This window comes from Amblyraja radiata, chromosome 25 (assembly GCF_010909765.2).
Source record: "Amblyraja radiata isolate CabotCenter1 chromosome 25, sAmbRad1.1.pri, whole genome shotgun sequence".
Classification (NCBI taxonomy): Eukaryota; Metazoa; Chordata; class Chondrichthyes; order Rajiformes; family Rajidae; genus Amblyraja; species Amblyraja radiata.
Window position 1 is genome coordinate 27,805,886 of NC_045980.1, and position 25,728 is coordinate 27,831,613.

General features: G+C 49.1%; 1 protein-coding gene across 3 annotated transcripts; it reads left to right on the forward strand.

Moving 5' to 3' along the window:
* Window positions 1-209: 209 nt before the first annotated feature.
* On the forward strand, window positions 210-21,870 carry LOC116987524 (transcobalamin-2-like). Of its 3 annotated transcripts, none has more exons than XM_033043620.1 (10): window positions 210-475; window positions 2,258-2,344; window positions 4,553-4,736; window positions 6,314-6,459; window positions 8,169-8,312; window positions 9,519-9,715; window positions 11,188-11,359; window positions 12,455-12,638; window positions 16,088-16,209; window positions 21,830-21,870. In XM_033043620.1, exons 2-10 carry the CDS (start codon window positions 2,284-2,286, stop codon window positions 21,832-21,834), a joined length of 1,215 nt encoding a protein of 404 aa, XP_032899511.1. In that variant the 5' UTR covers window positions 210-475; window positions 2,258-2,283; the 3' UTR covers window positions 21,835-21,870. The 3 variants fall into 3 exon arrangements, with proteins under 3 accessions (XP_032899511.1, XP_032899510.1, XP_032899509.1); XM_033043619.1 differs by lacking the exon at window positions 21,830-21,870 and adding an exon at window positions 18,401-18,685 and having other exon boundaries at window positions 212-475; XM_033043618.1 differs by lacking the exon at window positions 21,830-21,870 and adding an exon at window positions 18,401-18,685 and having other exon boundaries at window positions 241-475; window positions 2,263-2,344.
* The last annotated feature ends 3,858 nt before the right edge of the window (window positions 21,871-25,728 follow it).

Consider the following 25,728-nt stretch of genomic DNA (forward strand, 5'->3'; position numbering starts at 1 on the left):
CCCACTTCCCTCTCTCCCCCTTTCCCTCCATCCGCTTCCTCCCTCATCTTCCCCTTCCAACCCTCTCTCCTCCTCACAACCTCTCTCCTTTCCTCTACCACCTCCCTGCCTGCCACCCCTACTATCTCACTCCCTCCACTATCACTCCCCTCTCTCCCCTTGCCTCCTCTATCTCCCGGTCCCTCCCTCCCTCCCCTCGGTTTACAATCTTGCTGACCGAAGCAGCAGCCAGCAGCTCACATGATGAGCGAGCAGCGACTCGCAGAGCAGACGGGCGGAAATCTCGCATTTCCCAGTGCGGACGGTGCAGGTGCCGGTGTCGGTGGGAGCGCGGCCGTGCTGTGAGTGACCCCTTGACCAGCGACCCGCGGGGTGGCAGGCAGCTCGTCCCGGGGCTCACGCCGTTACTAACCTGCTGCCCACCACCTCTACTCACAGTTGGGCTGGAGAATCTCTTACACGTTAGATCTCCGCGGTAAGAAAGTTTTAACTTTGGCCGCTCAATTATGTTGTCAAGGGGAGGAGAGGGGAGCAGGGGAGGGAGAAAAGGGGAAAGGGATGGAGTGGAGGGGGAGGGATGGAAGGGGAGTGAGGATGAAGGGTGGAGGAAGGGAAGGGGAGTGAGGATGAAGGGTGGAGGGAGGGAAGGGGAGTGAGTGAAGGGGGGTGAGTGAAGGGGGGTGAGTGAGGGGAGGGGGAGTGAGGGAGGGGGGAGCTTAACAAACAAACAAACATCACACTCTGCGGATGGCAGTGTGCGCCAGTAGTAAGATTCCGGCTGTGCAGGAAGGATCTGACTGAGGGTCCCTCGCTCTCACCGCCAGCCAAGCCAGCTTGGTGCTTGTTGGTGAATTCTGGCGATGAGGTATTTCACCAGACAAGCTGGGCAGTCTGCTCAGGGAACCTCGCCACAGGATCCATCACGTCCCTTCCCTTCAGTGCCTGCAGAATGTTCCGTGCTGACCATTGCCTGATGGACGTGGCAAAGGTGTTGGCCTGGAAGAACTTTTCCACAAAGGACAGGTGGTCCAATGTTGATTTATACATCCCACCTAGATAGAGTGGATGCGGAGAAGATGCTTCCACTAGTGGGAGCGTCTGGCACCAAAGGCCATAGCATCAGAATAATGGGTCGTACCTTTAGAAAGGAGATGAGGAGGAATTTCTTTAGTCCAAGGGTTGTGAATCTGTGGAATTCATTGCCATTGAAGGCTGTGGAGGCCAAATCAATGGTGTATTTTTATGGCAGGGGACTGATTCTTGATTAGTAAGGGTGTCTGGGGTTATGGGGGAAAGGGAGGAGAAGTGGGGTAGAGAGGGAAAGATAGATCAGCCACGATTGAATGGTGGAGTAGACTTGATGGGCCAAATGGCCTAATTCTGCTCGTATCGCTTTAGAACTTATGAATTCCGTCTCGCCGTTAATTATGAACTTAAGAAGTTAAGTAGAGTGTTTGTTGACGCACCAAGTCACCTCTAGAATTTTGTATATTCTAGATAAGCAATGCTGAAACGTCAACAGGAGCAAGTGGGAACGAGGAGTTAAAGTTCTGATCGGATTAGCCATGATATTGTTGAATGGCAGAGCCAAAGTAAAGAAATGAGAGACCTCTAACTTTTAGTCCGAACATTGATACCACATCCTATCTGTTTATTGATGTATGTGTGTGTGTGTGTGTATACCTTATATATTCTAAGGTATATGACCACACTGATCTGATCTATATTTATGACTACAATATCCTGTTGTGCTGCAGCAATGCAAGAATTTAATTGTCCTATCTGGGACACATGACAATAAACTCTCTTGACTCTTGACTATTGGGACATATTCCAGTAAAGGAATAGATGAGGTAGATGCACAGAGTCTTTTGCCCAGAGTAGGTGAATCTTCTTCTTCTTCTTGCTTACAGCGTGCACAGCCTAAAGTTGTAGGACAACTTGTTCTATTTGATCTTATTTGATTGTGCACGGCAGGTTGATTGCATTCGTCGAAACAGGGTGGACCATGTGAAGGTTGCAATATCCCACCCCAAGTAGGTGAATCAAGGACCAGAGGCCAGGTGTAGGATGAAAGAGGAAAAGATATAATAGGAATCTGAGGGGTGACCTTTTCATACAAAGGGCGGTGGATGTATGGAACAAGCTGCCAGAGGAGGTAGTTGAGGCTGGGACTATCTCAACATTTAAGAATTTTTCTATTTTATCGACGGGGAATTGCACCAACTTTTAAATAATCGCCTTGCTGTTTTTGCAGAGCAGGTTGCATTGGTGAGACGCATCATGCAGCCCGGAGTGTTGTTGTTGTTGATGTCCTACATGGGAGGTCCCCTCCTCGCACACAGTAAGTAGAACGCTCTGTGCATCAACTGTGAATAGCAAGCACTGCCTGCTTTAAACACGGTGGAATTTACTTGATGGTGCAGCGGTAGAGTTGCTGCCTTACAGCGCCAGAGACCCCGGTTCGATCCTGACTACGGGTGCGGTCTGTACGGAGTGTGTACATTCTCCCTATGACCTCATGGGTTTTCTCTGGCCACTTCTGTTTCCTCCCACACTCCAAATACATGCAGGTTTGTAGGCTAAGTGACTTCTGTAAATTGCCCCTAGTGTGTAGGATGCGAAACTGGTCGAACATAGAACTAGTGTATGGATCATCATTGGTCGGCACGGACTTGGTGGGCTGAATGGCCTGTTCCCACACTATATCTCTAAACTAGAACAGGCCCTTCAGCCCAAAATGTCTGTGCCGAACGTGATGCCAAGCCAAACTCTTGTCTGCCTGCACATCATTCATATCCTTCCATTCCTGGCACAAGCTTATGTAAAAATGTTTTAATTGCCACTGTTGTAACTGCCTCCACCACCATCCCTGGCAGCGAGTTCCAGGTACCCACCCACTGGGTGGTGGTGGTTTGTCCAAAAAAACTTGCACACAAGTTGAAACAGTGTGGGCTCAAAACTCTATGGAATTGGCCACACACATAAAGGGCTACTCTTTGCAGGTGCCACTGGCTGATGTATCACCCAATACTGAATCATAGAGTCATAGAGAGTCATAGAGTCATACAGCATAGAAACATGCCCTTTGTCCCAACTTCCCCACACCACCAACATATCCCATCTACACTAGTCCCACCTGCCTGCATTTGCTCATATCCCTTTAAAATTGTCCTATCCATGTACCTGTCTAAATGTTTCTTGTATGTTGCGATAGTACCTGCCTCAACTATCTCCTGCTGCAGCTCGTTCCATACACCTGCCATCTGTAACCACTACTCCTATAACCTCCTAGATCATCTGGTCCGTGCTCTCTTGCCGTCCTCTCCTCACATTACATCCTATTGCTCCTGTGCACTGAATCATAGAGACGGATTGTGCTGGTCCATTTAATCAGCAACAGCAGAGCTCCTAATGCAAACATGGGCTTAGCTGTGGTTTAAGTTTTCAACATAGCTGTGGGTGGTTACTGCATAGGGGGAATTTGTTCTAGAGGAGACCCTCAATCCCCACTATCACCTGTATACCAAACCCACCCCCAGTTTTAAATTTGTGGTGTTAAAGATAGGCTGAGGGTCTCCATTGAGATAGATAGTTGTTCAGGACTGCTCTTCAGTTGTTGGTACTTAGAGAACCTTCTGTTCTCATTGACACTGAGTGTGTGAGTACCTTGAGGGGGATTTTATAGGAACAAGGAACTGTGGAGACTGGTTTACACAAATGGACATAATGTGCTGGAGTAACTCAGCGGGCCAGGCAGCATCTCTGGGAAAAAATGGATAGGGTGATGTTTTGGGTCGGGGCCCTTCTTCAGACACAAAGCTGGGGGAGAAGAGAGGCAGGTGCAGGCGGACAGGGGTGAAGGGTGTTTCTGATGGGCAGATGGTTGGAACAAAGGCCAGAGGTTAAAACAGAAGGTGTGAGGCAGATGGATTGAACAGTCGTAAATTGTGAAGCCAGAGGAAGGAATGCCGAAGGAGGGGGAGGAGAAAAATAGATGCAAGCCCAGGTGCGGCACAGGGCAGGAAGGGCGCTGTTCCTCCAGGTTGTGTGTGGCCACACTCTGGCAATGGAGGAGGCTCTGGACACAAAGATCAGCATGGGAAAGAGAAGAGGGATTCAGGTAATGGGCGTCCATGCTGGGATGGTGGTGTCATTATCATTATCAATATCATTAGTGGGCAGCACGGAGGCGCAGCGGTAGAGTTGTTGCCTTACAGTGCTTGCAGCTCCAGAGACGCGGGTTCGATCCCGACTACGTGTGCTGCCTACGGAGTTTGTATGTTCTCCCCGTGACCGCGTGGGTTTTTTCCGAGATCTTCTGTTTCCTCCCACACTCCAAAGACGTACAGGTTTGTAGGTTCATTGGCTTGGGTTTGAAGGCTTGGTATAAGTGCAGATTGTCCCTAGTGTGTGTAGGATGGTGTTAATGTGCGGGCATCGCTGGTCTGCACGGATTCGGTGGGCCGAAGGGCCTGTTTCCGCGCTGCATCTCTAAACTAAACTATCAACAGATAGTTATTTTGTCTGTTATTTGCTTTGTCTGTGTCAGAACTGGAAGTGAATCACGAGAAGGCCATCGTAGCCTTGAACTCCCTTCTCCTCAGATCCACAAGAACGTTCCCAGCCAACCCCAGTGTCCACATTGCCTTGCGACTGTCGGAGAAACACAACCTCCACGAGGAGCAGAGTTACCTTCGCCGGCTGAAGACTGACCTCCGGAGAATCCTGTCCAGGTAATCATCCCTTATCTGATTCGAGTTGAGTTTATTGTCACGTGTACCGATGTACAATGAAAAGCTTTTGTTGCGGTGCTAACCAGTCAGCGGAAAGACAATACATGATTACAATCGAGCCGTCCACAGTGTACAGATATATTTAGTTTAGTTTGGAGAAACAGCGCGGAAACAGGCCCTTCGGCCCACTGAGTCCGTGCCAAACAGTGATCCCCGCACATTAACACTATCCTACACAGAACTAGGGACAATTTACAAATATACCGAACCAATTGGCCTACGTACCTGGGTGTCTTTGGAGTGTGGGAGGAAACCGGAGATCTCGGAGAAAACCCACGCAGGTCACAGCGGGAACGTACAATCTCCGTACAAACAACACCCTTGGTCAGGATTGAACCCGGGTCTCTGGCGCTGTATGGCAGCAACTCTACCGCTGCGCCACCGTGCAGCCCTACATGATAAAGGGAATAACGTGAATGACGTTCAGTGCAGGATAAAGTCTAGTACAGCCTGATCGAAGATAGGCTGAGGGTCTCGAATGAGGTGGATAGTTGTTCAGGACTGCTCTCCAGTTGTTGGTAGGATGATTCAGTTGCCTGTTAACGGCTGGGAAGAATCTGTCCCTGAATCTGGAGGTGCGCGTTTTTACACTCTATACCTTTTGCCCGATGGGAGAGGGGAGAAGAGGGAGTGGCCGGGGTGAGACCCGTTCTTGATTATGCCGGTGGCCTTGCTGAGGCAGCGTGAGGTGTAAATGGAGTCAATGGAAGGGAGGTTGGTTTGTGTGATGGTCTGGGCTGCGTCCACAATTCTCTGCAATTTCTTGGGGTTTTGGGTGGAGCTTGTTCCCAAACCATGCTGTGATGCACTGGGCTCCTAAACACCAGCCCCCTTCCACCTGGTGCTGTGGGCTTCTGCTTCCACTGACAAAAGAACAAGATTAGTGAAGGTTTGAAGGATTTAAGCAGGATTATTCAATACAGTCCCAGATTTCGATTGAATTTATTGTGCATTTAAAGGCTGCTTAGTGCTAATGCGTGGAAATGATACTGGCAATCGAAGCCATGCTGGTACATCTTGGGCCAACAAAATAGGGTGGCACGGTGGCGCAGCGGTACAGTTGCTGCTTTACAGCACCGGAGACCCAGGTTCAATCCTGACTACGGGTGCAGTCTGTACAGAGTTTGTACATTCTCCCCTTGACCTGCGTGGGTTTTCTCCAGGATCTCCGGTTTCCTCCCACACTCCTAAAGCGTACAGGTTTGTAGGTTAATCGGCTTTGAGAAAAATTGTAAATTGCCCCAAGTGTGGGGGATAGTGTTAGTATGCGGGATTCGTTGGTCGTTAGGTCAGGTGGGGCCGAAGGGCCTGTTTCCGCGCTGTATCTCTAAACTAAACTACACTAAATGAAACTAAACAAGGGGAACCAGGGTTAAACAAGAAGGCCCAGGATCAGATGAGGAGATGGAGACCAGGGCAGAGGGCTAATGTTACTATCAAAAATTTTTTTTTTTACCTTGGTGATAACAACAGCGAGAGTGTGACTGACTGACGCTTCTCTCTCTTGGCTCCTTCAGGGCAGAGCAGGGGACTCGGCCCTTCACCGGCCTTGTGGCCTTGCATCTACTGGCACTGCGCGCCTCCTGCCAGGACCTGCAGGAAAAGCGCAAAGCACTGCTCTATCTGAAGAACAAGCTCAGCGCTGAGAGGAACCACACCATATGTACGTACTCCACTCTCCCCCACCTCTGTCCTGTGCTGCTCTTACACAGTCGTTATGTTTAGTTTAGTTTAGAGATACAGCACGCAAACAGGCCCTTCGACCCACTGAGTCCGCGCCGACCAACGACCCTCATACGCTTTCACTATCCTACACACTAGGGGCAATTTTCTTTTAACCAAAGCCAATTAACCTGCAAACCTGCATGTCTTTGGAGTGTGGGAGGAAACCAGAGCACCCGGTGAAAACCCACGCAGTCACGGGGAGAACGTACAAACTCTGTACGGGCTACACCCGTAGTCAGGATCGAACCCGGGTCAGTAAGGCAGCAACTCTACCGCTGCGCCACTGTGCCATTACTTGGCCTGCTGTCTAACTCTTGTAGTTATCTCTATCTCTCTGAAGTCATGGCTGCAAATCCCAATTTTAAAATTTCCATTTATTTAATTACATCTGGAATAAGATCTTCTACACTGCCAATCAAACCCAAGAGAGGGGAATCGGTCTGATTTATTTGTGTTCTGGGTCCCACTGCAGTGCGCTTGATGCTTGGTTGGCCTCTGAAATGGTCGCTCAGTCATTTAGGCAAGAGGAGCGAAAGCAGTCCCTGCCGGTGACATCCATGTCTGATGATTACGTTTTATAAAATAATTAATCTGAATAAAGAATGTAATGATTTGTGGTCTATATTGAAATACATGTCTTTAATATTTGTGTTCAGTCACCACATCCCAGTTAATGTAGTTTTGCACCTGTGCTTTTGTGTGCTTATGATGTCATGTGTGCGTGTCCGTATCTGTGTATTGTGTGTATGCATGCATGTCTGTGTAGTGTGTGTATATGCGTTTCCGCGTATGGGATGTGTGTTTGTTTCTGTGTATTTGTGTGTGTGGTTTTGTGTATTGTGCGTTTGTGTGTGTGCATGTGTATTGTATGTATCTGCATCGTGTGTCTGTGTATTGTGTGTATTTCTGTGTATTTGTGTGCGTGTGTTTTTGTTTCTGTTGTATTGTGCGTCTGCATTGTGTGTGCACGTGCCTCTATACATACGTGTGTGCGATTGTGTGAGCGTGTGTTTCTGTGTATTATGTGTGTGTGTGTGGTCCATTATACAGTAACATTTTGTTAATCCGTCACGTTTGAGACATTAACGGGTGCCAAACTAGCAGATTTCCAGGACCTGGACGTTTTTTTATCGAAGCTCCCAACGTACACTTAATTCATGTTTTCTTTAAACGTTACACAGCAGCATAATACATTTTCCAGTGAACCTGGTAAATATAAAAGGTGGGGAAGGATTTACAGAAGCAGGTATATTTTGAAGGATCTGAATAAAAGTGCAACAAACACCAACCACACAAGATCCAGGAGTGAGACTGGAGGTTTAGTCGGATAGTGGGTGATCGGAGTTTAAGTGTCCCCGTGTTCTCCAGCCGTTAGGCTGTTTTCTGTACTGCTGTTGCTGCCATCCTGTGGTGATGAGGATGCACTACAAACCTCTCAACGTGCTGAGCGAGGCCTCACTCTTGACTGGAGCGGGCCCAGGTCAGTATGGGAATGGGAAGGGAACTTGTAGTGTTTGGCAACCGGGAGATTGCCTCGGCCAAGGCAGACCCAGGTCTGGGTTAGTGGAGTGTGACTAGTGTAGAGTTCTCCCACATCAGCCAGTGTTGCTGTTTCACTAACCCCCGTGCCTCACCTTACTCTTGCAGATCATCAGGTGCCTTTGACCAACTACTACCAGTACAGTCTGGGCGTGCTGGCCCTCTGTGTGAATGACATACGGATAGATCACAGTGTCCTGTCTGGCTTGGTGCCACATCACCACCACCACCACCACCACCACCACTCAGCAGGTGAGCAAACTCATTCCCTGCTGCGATATTACTGACGTTTACTGATGGTATCAGCGGTGTAGTGGTGCAGCTGGTAGACCTGCTGCCTCACAGCGCCAGAGACCCCGGCTCGATCCCGACCTCGGGCGCTGTCTGTGTGGAGTTTGCACTTATTCTCTGTGAGTTTGTTCTCCAGGTGCTCCGGTTTCCTCCCGCATCCCAAAGATGTTCGTGTAGGTGAATTGTAGGTTAATTGGCCTCTGTAAATTGCCCCTGGTGTGTCAGGAATGGATGAGAAGGATTATAGTTAATAGGATGGAATTAACAAAAAGCTGGACTCTCAGCGGGACAGGAGTTAAGTACAAGTATCACTATACATACATAAGCATTTAGATACATCTTGGAAAAGCATCTCATATACAGTCCAGGTATATAGCAGTAGTACACTGGGTCAGTATACAGAGTGGCCAATTTGGGTGCTATTTTCAAGTCCCATTTGTTATAGGTGTAGAGTTCTTAACCAGGACAAGGGGTCACAGTTTAAGGATAAAGGGGAAATCTTTTAGGACCGAGATGAGAAAAACTTTTTTCACACAGAGAGTGGTGAATCTCTGGAACTCTCTGGTAGTTGAGGCCAGTTCATTGGCTATATTTAAGAGGGAGTTAGATGTGGCCCTTGTGGGATCAGGGGGTATGGAGAGAAGGCAGGTACAGGCTACTGAGTTGGATGATCTGCCATGATCATATTGAATGGCGGTGCAGGCTCGAATGGCCGAATGGCCTACTCCTGCACCTATTTTCTACGTTTCTATGACCATGAAGACCCATTGACCTGGCGGCGTTGCAGGGTCAGCCTGACCAAGTGTGGCCATTGGTGTCCTCCACCGCTCCGTGCCACTGCAAGTTGGGTCCGGTCCATGCGCCAAGCCTCCTGGAGCGGTGCCAGGCTTCTGCAGGGCCTCCAGCTGCCCACTCCACAGTTGAGGCACTGCAGTGCCTCCCGCAGCTGATCTCCTCACCGGTTTTCCGTCCGAATCAAACTCCCTCCTCTCCGGTCCACGGGGCGGGCAGAGGCCGGGCTCGGCGGCTCCTCTCTCCAGCAGGTGCCCGGCTCCCCGGCGGGCGAGACGGGCCTGGTGTCGGGTTTGTCTGCAACTCGCCGGGGGCCACCTTTGTGCGTCTGGGCAACCTGTAAGCTGATGGTTAACGTGCCTGTTTCAATGGTAGACACCTCAGCGATGGTGGTGTTGGCACTCAAGTGCGTGCAGGAGTCTACAGTCCCCGGACGTGATGTATGGATGTACAGCACTGAGAGAAGGCTGAAGGCCCAGCAGGCCGTCAACAAGCTGATGGAGAAGATACAGAGATGGTGGAAAAGCAACGGGGAAGTGGGCAACATTTACAGCACCCCCCTGGTTCTGCAGGTAACACAACGCTCACCTCCCCCCCCCCCCGCCCCCCGTCCATAATGCGTTTTAGACGTCACACATCCAGTAGCCAATGCATGTTGGCAGAGAATCCATGGTCTTCCCGTCTCTGACCTTCATCAGCATCTCCCTGCAACGCCGCCTCCATTATTCCACTTGTTGGGATTGCTCTCGCACTTTCCCCGATGGAGGGTCTCAACTGACGGCTTCTCTCTCTACGATCCACCCAAGCATTCGTTGTCCTCTTTGAAGAGCTCTTTGAGACGTACACCCCTCCTCTCTACCCCTATCTCTCTCCTCTTGTTTACTCCCTCTTTTCCTCCCCCTTTCCCAACTTGTCCTCCCCCTCTCCCATCTCTCTGCTCCCCTTCCACCCACTTTCTTCTCCGTCCCCCTGTTCCCTTCTCTTTCTAGCCCCATCTTCCCTCCCTCCTATCCTCCCTCTCTTCCCCCTATTCACCCTCATACATCCTAATGTCCTGCCCACTCTCTTCCACCCCCTGTCCTCCCTCCCTCCCTCCATCCTCACTCTTTCCCCCTTCACTCTTTTCACTGAACACTTGCACTCGCTCTGCCAAGGCCTGCTGGATCTCCCACTTGCCAATCATTTTAACTCCCCTTCCCATTCCCATACTGGCCTTTCTGTCCTCATCCTCCTCCACTGCCAGAGTCAGGCCACACACAAACTGGAGGAACACCACCTCATATTCCGCTTGGGTAGCTTACAAACCAATGGTACTCCAGCAATTTGTGTAAAAAAACATCAGCCATCCTGTTTCTCCAGAGATGCTGCCTGACCCATTGAGTTACTCCAGCACTTTGTGTCTATCCTCGGTATGAACATTGAATGCTGGAGTAACTTAGCGGGTCAGGCAGCATCTCTGGAGAAAAAGAATAGGCAATGTTTTTTGGACAGAACCTCTACTTCACACCATTTTATATTTGGGAGGAATCGAAAGAGAAGTTGTTAAGACGACTTAGTCTGCAGGAAGAGTAGACAAAAGTGCTGGAGAAACTCAGCGGGTGCAGCAGCATCTATGGCGCGAAGGAAATAGGCAACGTTTCGGGCCGAAACCCTTCTTCAGAGCAGGGAGAGGTTGGGCATGCTCAGACTTTATTCCATGGAAACTGAAGACCATTTCCGCTAAACGCAGGAGAATGTTAGTAGAGGGAAATTGGCTGTGTCTGAGGCCAAGGAATAAACGGAGGTGCTTAAGGACTTCCTGGCGGGGGTGTAGAGGGACTGAACATCCTTAGTTAAGATGAGGGACTGGAAACCACAAGGTTTATTAAAAGAGTGTTCAACACCCCATTGTATAGTGCTGCCCTGTGAACCCATTCTGTCTCGTGGTACCCAATGCCTGTCTCGGAGTTACATTCGGAGCCTGTTGTTGAGCCTATTGTATATTCTCTCCTGTGTGTTATGCACGTTGTAGTTTAACTGAGCATCGACGGTCTGTTCTATGCAGGCTCTCTTGGCCACGGGAGACACGGAAAGATGGTTAAAAGGAAAGATAAATCTACTGAATAAGTCCAAGCAAGGAGCCTTTCAAAACCCAATGGCATTATCCCAACTATTGCCTGTTCTGTACCGGAAAACCTACCTGGATATTGGCCAAATGGACTGCCGCAGTAAGTCTGGTAAGAAAGACTCCTCCATTGGTGAAGGGGACTGAGCTGCTTGGTTGCCCGGGTAATGGGTGAGGCCAGCAGATCACCAAGGAACCTCCAAGTACACAACATATATTACACAACATGAAAGTGGCATCACGGGGGTGAGGAAGAAGGCTTTTGGCAGGCGAGCCTTCATCAGGTAAGAGAATTTGGTTGAGAAACTGGGACATTATGTCACGGATGCATAAGGTGTTGGTGAGGCTGCACATAGAGTGTTGTGTTCCGGTTTGTTTGGTTCATAAGTAATTGGAACAGAATTAGGCCGTTCGGCCCACCAAGTCTACTCCGCCATTCAGTCATGGCTGACCTATCTTTCATTCTCAACCCCATTCTCCTGCCTTCTTCCCATAACCCCTGACACCAGTACTAATCAAGAATCTTGTCAATCTCCACCTTAAAAATATCCATTGACTTTGCCTCCACGGCAGCCTGTGGCAATGAATTCAACAGATTCACCACCCTCTGACTAAAGAAATTCCCCCTCATCTCCTTTCTAAGGGTATGTTCTTTTCTTCTGAGGCTGTGGTCTCTGGTCCTAGATTCTCCCACTGGTGGAAACACCCTCTCCACATCCACTCTATCCAGGTGTTTCATTATCGGTAAGTTTCAATGAGGCTCCTAATACTCTGGTGCGAGTTTGGCCGAATGGCCTAATTCTGCTCCTATAACTTATGAAATGGCCTTCTATAGGCAAGATGCTCCCCTTGTGCCTCCACGGAGCTGAGATCAGCCTTTATCTGAGCCGTTGCAAAACATGTTAGAAACATAGAAAATAGGTGCAGGAGTAGGCCATTCAGCCCTTCAAGCCAGCACCGCCATTCAATATGATCATGGTTGATCATCCAAAATCGGTACCCCGTTCCTGCTTTCTCCCCATATCCCTTGATTCCGTTAGCCCAAAGAGCTAAATCTAACTCTCTTGAAAACATCCAGTGAATTGGCCTCCACTGCCTTCTGCCGCAGAGAATTCCACAGATTCACAACTCTCTGGGTGAAGAGAGAGTTGTGAATCAGTTCCTCTTCATGAAGCCAACGTGAGTAACTTTACTCTTTTGTTGACAGACGAGCTGAGGCGGGTGGACCTGGAACCGCAGGAGCCTGAGACGAGCTCGCAGTCGGAGTTTGTTTACGTCAGCGTGAAGGGGAAGAATTTGGTGACGACTTACACGACCAGAGTGCCGCTGCTCAATCAGATGTCGCTCCTCGATGTACTGCAAGCAGCCAGGAGAAATGATACAAACTTCAAGTAAGGCTATGATTTTAGACTTTAGAGATACAGTGCGGAAACAGGCCCTTCGGCCCACTCCTGTACATCTTTGGAGTGTAGGAGGAAACTGGAGCACCCGGAGAAAACCAGACACAGGGAGAAAGTACAAACTCGTACAGATAGCACCCATAGTCAGCATCGAACCTGGGACTTTGGCGCTGTAAGGCAGCAACTCTACCGATGCGCCACCATGCCTCCTTTTTGGGACACTGGGTATTTTTAAAGGGGAGATTGACAGGTTCTTGATCCATAAGGGTGTCAAAGGCTGTGGGGAGAAGGCAGGCGAAGGCTGTGGGGAGTAGAGCTATATCCTGCGTCTCAGGAGTGGGTAGTAGTGCTGCCTCACAGCTCCAGTGAAAGCTGGTTCGATCTTTTAGCCATCTTTTAGGTTAATCTGTAGAATTCATTGCCACAGACGGCTGTGGAGGCCAAGCCATTGGGTATTTCGGCAGCGTAAATTGACAGGTTCTTGATTAGCAAGGGTATCAAAAGCTATGGGGAGAAGGCATGCGAATGGGGTTGAGAGGGAAAGATAGATTCGATGGAGTAGACTCGATGGGCTTATGAACACCTGCACAATCTCTCTGATCTTTTCCTGAAACTGAATGATATAACCAGTCAAGGATGGTTTTGTGCACAGTGACCTCGCACTGGCCAAAGAGAGGAAGAGCACATTCAAACCAGCGGGCAGAATTAGATTTGATTCCTTTATTGTCATTCAGACCTTTCAGTCTGAACGAAATTACGTTGCCTGCAGTCATACATATAATAATAAATAACGAAACATACAATAAACACAAATTAACATCTACCACAGTGAGTTCACCAGGCACCTCCTCACTGTGATGGAGGCAAAAGTCTTAAGTCTCTGTCTCTTCCCTCCTTGTTCTCCCTCTGCACTGAGGCGATCCAGGCTTCCGTTGTTGTGACCCCACCGGATAATGGTGAGTAAGTCCCGCGGCTCAACCGAGCTCCGCGAACGGGCCGGTTCAGCTCCGTGGCCCGGGGTTGTAGAAGCTACCGCCCTCCAGTCCAGCGGACGCAGCTGTAGTTACGGGAGCTCCTGAAAAACAGGTCACCAACCTGTGACCTGCGAGCTCCCGACGATGTCGTCCACTGGCCCGCGGCCGAGCCCCAAATTCAGGTCGCCGCCGCCGGAACGCCGCCTCAGCCCCGAAGCCGGGCCACCGCCACTGGAACTCCGCCTCAGCTCCGAATTCGGCTAGCCTCTCTGTTCTGTTGTCCTTTAGAGTCAAGGTTCTGCCGATAGTTTTGAGTGAGCTCAGGCTGATTTTAATCTCAAGCTAACTAAGAACAACTAGCCATCATAAATCCAGGGCTTAAAATAGAGTACTCGGAATATGGAATCATTCTGCAGGCAGCAATCATGGTGAGTTGTACATGTGGGAAGTGTGGGCTGAATATAGCTTGCTGTGGAAGATAGCTAACTCAGGGTACATAGACAAATTTTGTTCCTGTTTGAAAGCCAAGCATTTTGGCCCAATATTGTATTTATTATTATCAAGGGGAACCTGCCAGACGATAACTCAACTTAAGATAGACACAAAAAGCTGGAGTAACTCAGCGGGACAGGCAGCATCTCTGGAGAGAAGGGATGGGTGCCATTTCTGGTCGAGATCCTTCTTCAGACTGGAGGATCTCGACCCGAAACGTCACCCGTTCCTTCTCTCCAGAGATGCTGTCTGTCCCGCTGAGTTACTCCAGCTTTTTGTGTCTATCTTCGGTTTAAAGCAGCATCTGCAGTTCCTTCCTACACGTAGAACTCAACTTGATGGGATGGTTCGATAGTGCCCCCTGTTGGCAAAGCATATTAAGTACAGGCTGACAGGTTCTTGAACACAAGATAGACACAGATTGATGGAGCAACTCAGCGGGTCAGGCAGCATTTCTGGACGGGGAAAAAAGGGACACAGAGTGCTGAAGTAACTGAGAAGACTGGGCAGCATCACTGGAGAAAGCAAAGACATACAAAGTGCTGGAGTAACTCAGCGGGTCAGGCAGCATCTCTGGAGAATGTGGATAGATGCCATTTTAGGTTGGGGTTGACCCTTCTGAATCAGTCTGAAGAAGGGTCCCAACCCAGAACGTCACCTATCCATGTACTCCGGAGATGCTGCCTGACCTGCTGAGTTACTCCAGCACTTTGTCTCCTTTGTTGTGAGAGGTGCAGTTTGATTGACAGGAATTTATTTGAATGACCTATCTTTGACCACCATGCAGTTTGAAAGATCCTCAACATCTATTAAGAATGACATTTATCTGCAGCCTGAGGAAATAGTTAGATTTAATGGCTCTTCCCAGGTCATAGGCAGAAGATGGACACAAAATGCTGGAGTAACTTGGCGGGTCAAGCAGTATCTCTGGAGAAAAATAATAGGTGACGTTTCGGGTCGAGACCCTTCAAAGGCATGAGGCTTTATGCTCTGGCATTAACTAATGGTTGCTCTGCAGTGATTGACTCTCTTGTCATTTGTCTATTTTCCACTCAACACAAACCTGGGCCCCGCTTTTTGTAGCGCTCCATCTTAGGGCACTTAACATGTTTGTCTCCCTTACCACGTGGAGCCACACGGCAATGGCTGAACTATGTGGCGCTTTGTTGAGTTTAGTTTATTGTCACCAAGATGCAGTGAAAAGCCTTTTTGCTGTGTGTTAACCAGTCAGTGGAAAGACAATCGAGCCATCCAAAGTGTACAGATACTTGTGGAAGGGAGTAACGTTAAGTGCAAGATAACGTCTGATTACAGATAGTCCGAGGATCTCGGGAGCTCAGGACTGCTCTCTAGTTGTTGGCAGGATGGATCAGTTGCCTGATAACAGCTGGGAAGAAACTGTCCCTGAATCTGGAGGTGCGTGTTTTCACACGCGATAACCTTTTAGTGCAAAATTCTTAAGGGGTTGGACAGGCTAGATGCAGGAAGATTGTTCCCGCTGTTGGGGAAGTCCAGAACAAGGGGTCACAGTTTAAGGATAAAGGGGAAATCTTTTAGGACTGAGATGAAAAAACAGTTTTCACACAGAGAGTGGTGATTTTTTTTAAATTCTCTGCCACAGAAGGTAGTTGAGGCCAGTTAATTGGCTATATTTAAGAGGGAGTTAGATGTGGTCCTTATGGCTAAAGGTATCAGGGGGTATGGAGAGAAGGCAGGTACAGGATACTGAGTTGGATGATCAGCCATGATCATGTTGAATGGCGATGCAGGCTCGAAGGGCCGAATGGCCTACTCCTGCACCTATTTTAGGTTGGGGTTTCTAAGATAAAGCCCAGTGAAATAAGATTAGAGATAGTCCAGGGAGAAGATGCTACCACTGTCCAAACCTCTGTTCTCTCAGGAGCGACGTTCCCATTGACAGCTGCTGCTCCTTGTGTTGGTTAAAATGTTCTCTCTCCTTCCTCTTCACTGTAGCTTTGAGACTGAGCAGACTCTGTGGGGACCTTTCCTGACCTCAGTCAACCACGTCCCGGGACAAGACAACACGAAGACTTACTGGCGTCTGATTTCGGGAGCACACGCTCCACTTATTGAAGGTAAGAGGTTGTTCAGGGTGGCCCTCTCTTGCAGGCCCAGCCAGGTAGTGCGTGAGCTGACAGGAGCATGGACTTTAGCAACAGCTGCCGAGCAAGAGGCTCCTCTGATCTGCTCCTCGTTCAGCTCGACCCCACATCTCAGCAGTGGGTAGTGCTGCTGCCTCACAGCTCCAGTGAAAGCTGCTTCCATCCTTTAGCCAGAGGGTGGTGTATCTGTGGAATTCATTGCCACAGACGGCTGTGGAGGCCAAGACACTGGGTATTTTTAAAGCGGACACTGAAAGGTTCTTTAGTTTAGTCCAGAGAAACAGCGCACACTAACACTATCCTACACACACTAACGACAATTTCCAATTTTACCAATTAGCCTCCAGACCTGTACATTTGGAGTGTGGGAGTAAATCCCGGAGACAACCCATGCAGGTCACAGGAAGAACGTACAAGTATCAGTAGCCAGGATCGAACCCAGGTCTATTGGCACTGTAAGGCAGCAACTCTACCGCTGTGCCATAGTGCCGCCCAATCTTCTTCAGGCTGATTTCGAACCTGAAACTTTGTCTGCCCATTCCCTCCATGGATGCTGCCTGACCTACTGAGTTCTCCCAGGACTCTGTGTTTTGCTCTCAATCTGAACGGCTCGCTCTGAAGATAAGATTAGATCCGGTAATTCCTGCTCTCTCCACTAGAGGGATTGGTTTTCCACTAAGACGCTGTTGAACGCCACACTTTCTTCACTAATGGGGATACAAGTCTCCTTGAGTTTAATGTCATATGCACATGTACGGTGAGATACGGGTACATTGAAAATCTCGCTTGCCGCAGCATCACAGGCACAGACTCGGACAATTCACAAGACCACAGATTATACGGAGATGATATATAAATTACACATCAATTCTGCAAGACAGTAAATGGAAGACATCTAAAAAAAAGCAAGACACATGCAAAAATATCCAAGTAGAAAAACAAACCCAAAGTGGTGGTAGAAGTGGTCTGTAGTGTTCTTTTGCCGGGTGGGATTAGGTGGGCGCAGGTCGGTTCAAGAGCCTGATGGATATAGGAAAGTAGATATTCTCGAGCCTGGTGGTGTGGGACTGGGCTTCTGCAACTCCTACCTGATGGTAGGAATGTTTTAGGTTTAGAGATACAGCGCGGAAACAGGCCCTTCGACCCATCAAGTCTGCACCAAACAGCGATTGCCGTACATTAAGACTATCCTACACACACTAGGGACAATTTACAATTATACCCAGCCAATTAACCCACAAACTTGTATATCTTGGGAGTGTGGGAGAAACCCGGAGACAACCCACGCAAGTAATGGAGAGAACGTACAAACCCCGTACTGACAAGCACCTGTAGTCAGGATCGAACACAAGCTTCTGGCGCTGTAAGGCAGCAACTCTACCGCTGCACCACCTGAATCCTTTGAATCCTTGATGATAGACGCTGCCTTCTTGGGCAGTGCCTCATGTAGATGCTATTGATGGTGGAGAGATCTGAGCCCATGATGGATCAGGCCGAGTCCATCGCTTCCTGCAGCCTCTAGTTTATAAACTTTCCGGATCCAAGGCCCCAATGAACTTTAGTGGAGATTGGCAGATACTTGATTAGTAAAGGGTGTGAGGGTTGTGGGGTGAAGACAGGAGAATGGGGTTGAGAGGGAAAGATAGATGAGCCAGGATTGAATGGCGTTGTAGACTCAATTGGGCTGAATGGCCTAATTCTGCTCCTGTGACTTTTGAACTATGCTTCCATAGTCTGCAGAGAGACACAGATCGGTGTTATTGGAAAAAACGGAACTTTATTCCTTGGAGCACAAGAGGTTGAGGGGTGATCTTAGAGAGGTGTCCAGAATCATGAGAGGAATAGATCGGGTAAATGCAAATAGTCTTTTGCCATCCGCCATGCAAAGAATCATCACGTATCGGGCACAGACAAAGTTATAAAGTGTTTATGACAGTCCCCAATGTTCGCGGCGACTTTCCCCCCACCCCCCCACGCCAGGCCCCTCTTTGTTCTCTGTAATGCGTCCTCGACTGATCTCCGACACTCAGATGTTGCAGGTACACGTTGCAGACATATTACAAATTGCAGATAAGTAGCTTGTTAGCGTTAAATCAGCAGTTCTCAGTGTTGACCAGACCTCCCCTACTCTCCCACTTCACTCGTTGTTGTGTTCTCTCTGCAGGGATCCAGGACTACTTCCCCGAGCCTGGAGAACACATCCTCCTGCAGCTCAGCAGCTTCTAGCAAGCACCCACCCTGTCGGGTCATTCTCCCCCCCCGCTACACACGTGTTCCTTTGTTCTCTTCGGCCGGTGATTAAATAGTTAATTGAAAGCCCCAAATTACAGGCAAAATAATAAAGGAGTTTTAAAGCCAACAATCTTAATCATTAAATTTTACGCACTGACCTAAAGCTAAGTACTGGATGCAACAGGCTACACGGCCAATTAAATATATCTGAACTGTAGCCACTACTTCCTTCAAGAGGCAAGAGTGTTTTATTGTTACATGTCCTGAAACGGAACAATGAAATTCTTGCAGCAACACAACAGGTATGTAAACATACTACACTATAAATACGATAACCCATGATAAACAACAAAAAAATTAGAGTATATATATATATTAAAAAAAGACAATAATAGTGCAAAAATAATATCCCCAAGTCTACATAGTTCAGAGCCTATTTGAAGGTTGTTGTGTTTAATAGCCTGATGGTTGAAGGGAAGAAGCTGCTCCTGAACCTGGACGTTACAGTTTTCAGGCTTCTGTACCTTCTTCCTGATGGCAGGAGTGAAATGAGAGCTCAGCCAGAGAGGTGTGGGTCTCTGATGATGCTGGCTGCCTTTTTAAGGCAGCCATTTCTGTAGATTCCCTCGATGGTGGGGAAGTCAGTACCCATGATGGGCTGGGCTGGGCAGCGTTTATCACTTTCTGCAATCTTCTTCGATCCTGGACGTTCGAGTTGCTGAATCAGGCCGTGATGCAACCAGTCAACATACTCTACTGTACACCTGTGGAAGTTTAAGAGACATACCGAATCTCTTCAATCTTCTAAGGAAGTAGAAGCGTCAATGGACATTAGATTAGTTTAGAGAAAAAGCACGGAAAACAGGCCCTTCGGCCCACTGAGTCCACACCGACCTGTGATCCCACCACAATGACACTATCCTACACACACTAGGGACAATTTACACTTATACCAAGCCAATTAACCTACAAACCTGTACGTCTTTGGAGTGTGGGAGGAAACCGAAGTTCTTGGAGAAAACCCACGCGGTCACGGGGCGAACGTACAAACTCCGTACAGACAAGCACCAGTAGTTGGAATTGAACTCGCGTCTCTGGCGCTGCAAGGCCGCAACTCTATCGCTGTGCCACTGTGTTGCCCTATATAGACAAGTTATTTACTTCTATTCTATTCTGACCACTCTGCTAAAAAATGTTTCAAGAGGTGAATTATAATGTTGGGAAGAGCGAGGGGGGTGGAGGGCGTGTGTGTGTGTGTGTGGGATTCCGCTTTGTGGAAACTGCGGGTCTCTCAATGCCGGGATTTGCAGGAATTCAATGGTGGGGAGGGCAAGAGGGCAGGGGTCACATTCCACAGTGACTGGGTGGGTGGGAAGTACCTGCACTGTCTTCCATCACCCACCAGAGGGCAGTGGGATTCCCTGGTACTCACTGCATTGACCGAGGAATGTCAGGCAGTAGAGATGAAGCTGGTGGTGTTTGGACAGTTGTAGACACTTGGGTGCGTTTACCTCCCCCCCCACCCCAACCCTAAGGAATTTGGATATTTGTTCGTTAGATGTTCATTCAAAATCTTATCTGGTTTCCCCGAGTGGAAATCATCTGGAAAATCCCCACAGCACAGCCAAGAAAGCACACCAACGCCTCTACTTCCTTGGAAGGCTTAGGAAGTTCGGCATGTCCCCAGCAACTCTCATCCAACTTCTACGGAAGCATTTTATTGTGGTGCATCAGAGCATGGGTTTGGGACAGCTCCATCCAAGACCGCAAGAAATCGCGGAGAATTGTGCACGCAGCCCAGACCATCACACAAACCAACCTCCCTTCCATTCTCCATTTACACCTCTCACTGCCTCGGCAAAGCCACCAGCATAGTCAAAGACGAGTCGCACTCCAGCCACTCTCTCTTCTCCCCTCTCCCAACAGGCAAGAGGTATGGAAGTGTGAAAACGCACACCTCCAGATTCAGGGACAGTTTCTTCCCAGCTGTTATCAAGCAACTGAGCCATCCTACCAATGATTAGAGAGCAGTCCTGAGCTACTATCTACCTCATTGGAGACCCTTGGACTATCTTTGATCAGACTTTAATACACCTTATCTCGCACTAAACATTATTCACGTTATTCCCTTTATCATATATCTGTACATTGTGGATGGCTTGATTGTAATCATGTGTTGTATTTCCCCCAACTGGATAACATGCAACAAAAGCTTTTCACTGGCCTCAGTACACATGACAATAAACTAAATTCAATAGCACTCGCGATGCAAGCATTAGTTGTGTTTTGATTCCCCCCCTATCTCTGTGTGATGTTCTTAAGGGGTTGGACAGGCTAGAAGCAGGAAGATTATTCCCGATGTTGGGGAAGTCCAACCTAGGGGTCACAATTTAAGGATAAGAGGGAAATCTTTTAGGACTGAGATGAGAAAATCATTTTTTACACAGAGAGTGGTAAATCTGTGGAATTCTCTGCCACAGAATGTAGTTGAGGCCAGTTCATTGGCTATATTTAGTTAGATTTAGCTAGAGTTAGATGTGGCCCTTGTGGCTAAAGGGATCAGGGGGTATGGAGAGAAGGCAGGGATGGGATACTGAGTTGGATGATCAGCCATGATCATATTGAATGGCGGTGCAGGCTCGAAGGGCCGAATGGCCTACTCCTGCACCTGTTTTCTATGTGTGTGGCTGGTAGTTCATGCTTCAGGTCATTCTCCACACAGACAGGCAACTGTGGCCGGGGCAATGGTTATCATCTCTTCTGGCCCTGGGGCTCCTTGTGCCACTATCTTCAGTCATAAGCGAAATAGTTAGGGTGGATACTCAAGTCTTTTACCCAGTGTAGGGGATTCAAGAACCAGAGGTCATATGTTTACAGTGAGAGGAATATGATTGAAGATGAACCTGAGGAGACCCGAAAAGTCATCTGTCCATACCCTCCACAGATGCTGCCCGACCCGCTGAGTTCCGCCAGCACTTTGTTTTTAGCTGAATGTCGAGAAAGATGTGTATGAATTATATTATTGCAGAGTATAGAGCCATAAGGTTACACAGCATGGAAACATGCCTACTGGCTCAACCCATCCAGACCAACCAGGTTGTCTACCTGAACAAGTCCCATTTGAATGCATTTAGCCCATATTCCTCTGAATCTTTCCTACCCAACGTACCTTATATTCCTTTTAAACATTGTAAATGTTCCCTTATCTGGCAGCTTGTTCCATTTATCCACCACCCTCCGTTTGTGTGAAAAAAAGTTGCCTCTCAGGTTCCTTTTAAATCTTGCCCCCTCCTGCATTAAATCTATCCACTCTAGTTATAGATTGACCACTTGCCCCATCTAATTGTGTATACCTTTTTAGTTTAGTTTAGAGATACAGCACAGAAAGAAGCCCTTCAGCCCATTGAGTCTGCGCTGAGCAGCGATGCCCGTATACAAGCACTATCATACACACAGTACAGACAATTTTTACCAAAGCCAATTAACCTACAAACCTGTACGTCTTCAGAGTGCGGGAGGAAACCGGAGCACCCGGAGAAAACCCCATACAATCAAGTGGAGAACGTACAAACTCCGTACAGACAGCACCCGTAGTCAGGATTGAACCCGGGTCTCTGGCGCTGTAAGGCAGCAACTCCACTGCTGCGCCACCGTGCCGCCCTATAAGGTCTATACCTCTATAGACCTATAAGGTCTATAAGTTCACCCTTCAGTCTTCTACACTGTATGTTATTCCTATTCACTTATTGTGATTATGACATATCTTTGATTTAAAAAGGAAATGGAACGTAACTGAGGTGGGTTACCACAGCATGGTACTTTATTTGTCCCGGGATGGAGTAAAATTCATTTTTGTGTACAGTTCAGTACAAGTAATACTATATGTAAGCACTTAGATACAAATTAGTGAACATCTCAGTTACAGAACAAGTGTAGAGCAGTAGTACACCGAGGCAGTATAGAGTCGGCTGAGACTCTCAGTATCGGGCTCTTGCCACAAGAATTAGAAGGTTGCAGAGTGTCTCCAGAGCTGACAGCATTGCCTGGAAACCTGATCAACAAGTCATAGAGTTATATAGCACGCAACCTGCCCACACTGACATGTCCCATCTACACTAGTCCCATCTACCCACATTTGGTCCTTAACCCTAAACCTTTCCTATCCATGTACCTGTCCAATGTACTTGCAAAGTACTGCTTGCTCTGGTGTGCTGCATTCCAATCAGTAACCCTGCCTCCATTTTAGTGCCCCTTGCAGCAGGACAGTTCGGATGGCACGGTAACAGGGTAGGTAGATCCGCCACCTCACACCTCCCACATCGGTTCAATCCTGACCTCGGATGCCGTCCTTGTGGAGTTTGCTCGTCCTCCCTGTTTCCACCCACACATCCCAAAGGTATGCGGATTGCTAGGTTACGGTCATTTGTCACTGAAAATTGTCCCCAGTGTGGTGGTAAGTGGAAGAATCTTGGGGGAACTGATGGGAATGGAGATCGAATGGGATGAGTGTGAATGGGCGGTCGATGGTCGACAGGCCAAAGGGCCTGCTTCTGTCCTGTATCTCTCTGTGATTCTAATGATTCATATTCCATTCCATGCATCTGAGCGCCATGTCTCGGCTGAAGCTCCCGTGCAAGGCTGGGGGAGTGCTGCTCTATTGCAAAGCTGCCCTTCACAAATAACATCCCCATGCAGCCCTTCAGGTGACTGCAAAGCAGTCTGTGGAATCCCTCACTCTCCTCAATCCTCACAACCCCTCACTCTCTCAACAACTGCTCACTCCCTCCTCAACCCCTCACTCCCTCCTCAACCCCTCACTCTCCTCACAATCCCTCACTCTCACCACAACCCTCACTCCTTTCACACCTCAGAACCTCACTCCCTCCTGAAACCCTCACTCTCCACAATCCTCATCACTCCTCATTCTCTCCACAATCCCTCCCTCCCTCTAGGAGATTGAGAGGGGATCTTATAGAAACTTACAAAATTCTTAAGGGGTTGGACAGGCTAGATGCAGGAAGATTGCTCCCGATGTTGCGGAAGTCCAGGACAAGGGGTCACAGCTTAAGGATAAGGGGGAAATCCTTTAAAACCGAGATGAGAAGAACTTTTTTCACACAGAGAGTGGTGAATCTCTGGAACTCTCTGCCACAGAGGGTAGTCGAGGCCAGTTCATTGGCTATATTTAAGAGGGAGTTAGATGTGGCCCTTGTGGCTAAGGGGATCAGAGGGTATGGAGAGAAGGCAGGTACGGGATACAGAGTTGGATGATCAGCCATGATCATATTGAATGGCGGTGCAGGCTCGAAGGGCCGAATGGCCTACTCCTGCACCTAATTTCTATGTTTCTATGTTTCCACAACCCCTCACTCCCCAATGGAGCACAACCCAGACGGGTGTAAATAAAAACCCCTAGAGAAGATAAATGAATCGAGGTTTGCAACGCTGCAGACCCTGTCGTGAGTCGGTGGCAGCCTAGAGGTCCCGGGGGGGAAGATGTTTCCCGCCAGAGGAGGGAGGAGGCGCAGTCATCCCGCCGCTCGGATGGCAGCCCCTTTGTAAGCCTGGGAAGATGGGTGTTCTGAATGAGTGGCAGTACAAAGGCCAGCACCGCACTTCAAAAGGGAAAAAGGCACATTTCTCCGACTGAACTCACCCTTTGACCTGTGCTCTGCTTGCACAGACCAGCGCTGGTATTTGCAGAGCTCCAGGTTTCCGCTCCCTGGGAGAGACACATCTCCCCACTCTCTCATTAGCAATGCTCCCGGGGGGATTGCAGGCGATTAGGTTACACCCCGGGGTTTTTCCATCCTCGCTTCCTTCCAGGTCGTTTCCCCCAAAGATCTTTGGTTTCCCCTTTAACTCGAGGCTCCCCGTGACCTGTGTCCCAGCCCCCAAAGGTCAGCAATGCCGGCCCCATGGCAACCGAGACCCAGGCCTTGCTCCTTCCCCACCCCCCCCCCAAGCCCTCGTCCCCGGCGGCCGCAACACACTCTGACCACCACCCCCCCCCATCTCAGTCACTGCGGCCCTGCAGCCCTCACAACCCTGTCCCAGCCTGATCCTCAGCTCAATAGCCCAGGATGGGTCCTGCTCCATCTCCTTACCCCCTCCTCACCCTCCTCTCCTCACCCTCCATCTCCTTACTCCCCTCCGCCCCTTGCCTTCCCTCTTCTAGCCCCTCACCCTCCGCCCCTCACCCTCTCCTCCCCTTGCCTTCCCTCTCCTAACCCCTCTCCTCACCATCCCTCTCCTGACCTTCACTTTAAACAGCCCTCCCTCTCCTCACCTTCCCAGTCATAGAGTGATACAGTGTGGAAACAGGCCCTTCGGCCCAACTGGCCCACACCAGCCAACAATGTCTCAGCTACACTAGTCCCACTTGCCTGCGCTTGGTCCATATCCCTCCAAACCTGTCCTATCCATGTACCTGTTTAATTGTTTTCTAAACGACGGGTAGTCCCAGCCTGAACTACCTCCTCTGGCAGCTTGTTCCATACGCACACCACCCTTTGTGTGAAAAAGTTACCCCTCGGATTCCTATTAAATCTTTTCTCTTTCACCTTGAACCTATGTCCTCTGGTCCTCGATTCCCCTACTCTGGGCAAAAGATGCTGTGCATCTACCCGATCTATCCCTCTCATGATCTCAATAAGATCACCCCTCATCCTCCTGCGCTCCATGGAATAGAGACCCAGCCTACTCAACCTCTCCCTATAGCTCACACCGTCGAGTCCTGGCACCATCCTCGTAAATGTTTTCTGAACCACTGAGCCGCTGCCTCACAGCGTTGGAGACCCGGGTTCAATCCTGACCGATGTCTGATGGAGTTTGTATGATCATTGTGTGACCGTGGGAGTTTCCTCCGGGCGCTCCGGTTTCCTCCCACATGCAGGTTGACAGGTTAATTGACTGGGCTAAACCGTCACCAAGTGTGTAGGTGATTGGTGAAATCTCGGGGGGCAGGGGTGGGTGGGGGGATATAAATGAGAATGAAGAGATTAAAAATGGGATTAAATGTGTAGGAAGGAACTGCAGATTCTGGTTTAAACTGAAGATAGACACAAAAGGCAAGAGTAACTCAGAGGAACAGGCAACATCTCTGGAGAGTAGGAATGGTTGACGTTTCAGGTGAGACCCTTCTTCAGCGGTCTATGGTCAGGAAGGGGGAGCCGGCCGAGCCACTGCTGCTCGTCCCCCGAAGACCAGGGACCGGGAGGATGGGCGTGACGGGCGAGGAGCGAGGCCGGTAGGAGAGGA

Excerpts from the sequence above, each read along its gene's own strand:
- LOC116987524 (XM_033043619.1), top strand. The coding sequence starts at position 2,284 with ATGCAGCCCGGAGTGTTGTTGTTGTTGATGTCCTACATGGGAGGTCCC. Across the intron at positions 2,345-4,552 it reads AGGTCCCCTCCTCGCACACA|AACTGGAAGTGAATCACGAG; the intron begins GTAAGTAGAACG and ends TGTCTGTGTCAG. Across the intron at positions 16,210-18,400 it reads ACACGCTCCACTTATTGAAG|GGATCCAGGACTACTTCCCC; the intron begins GTAAGAGGTTGT and ends TTCTCTCTGCAG.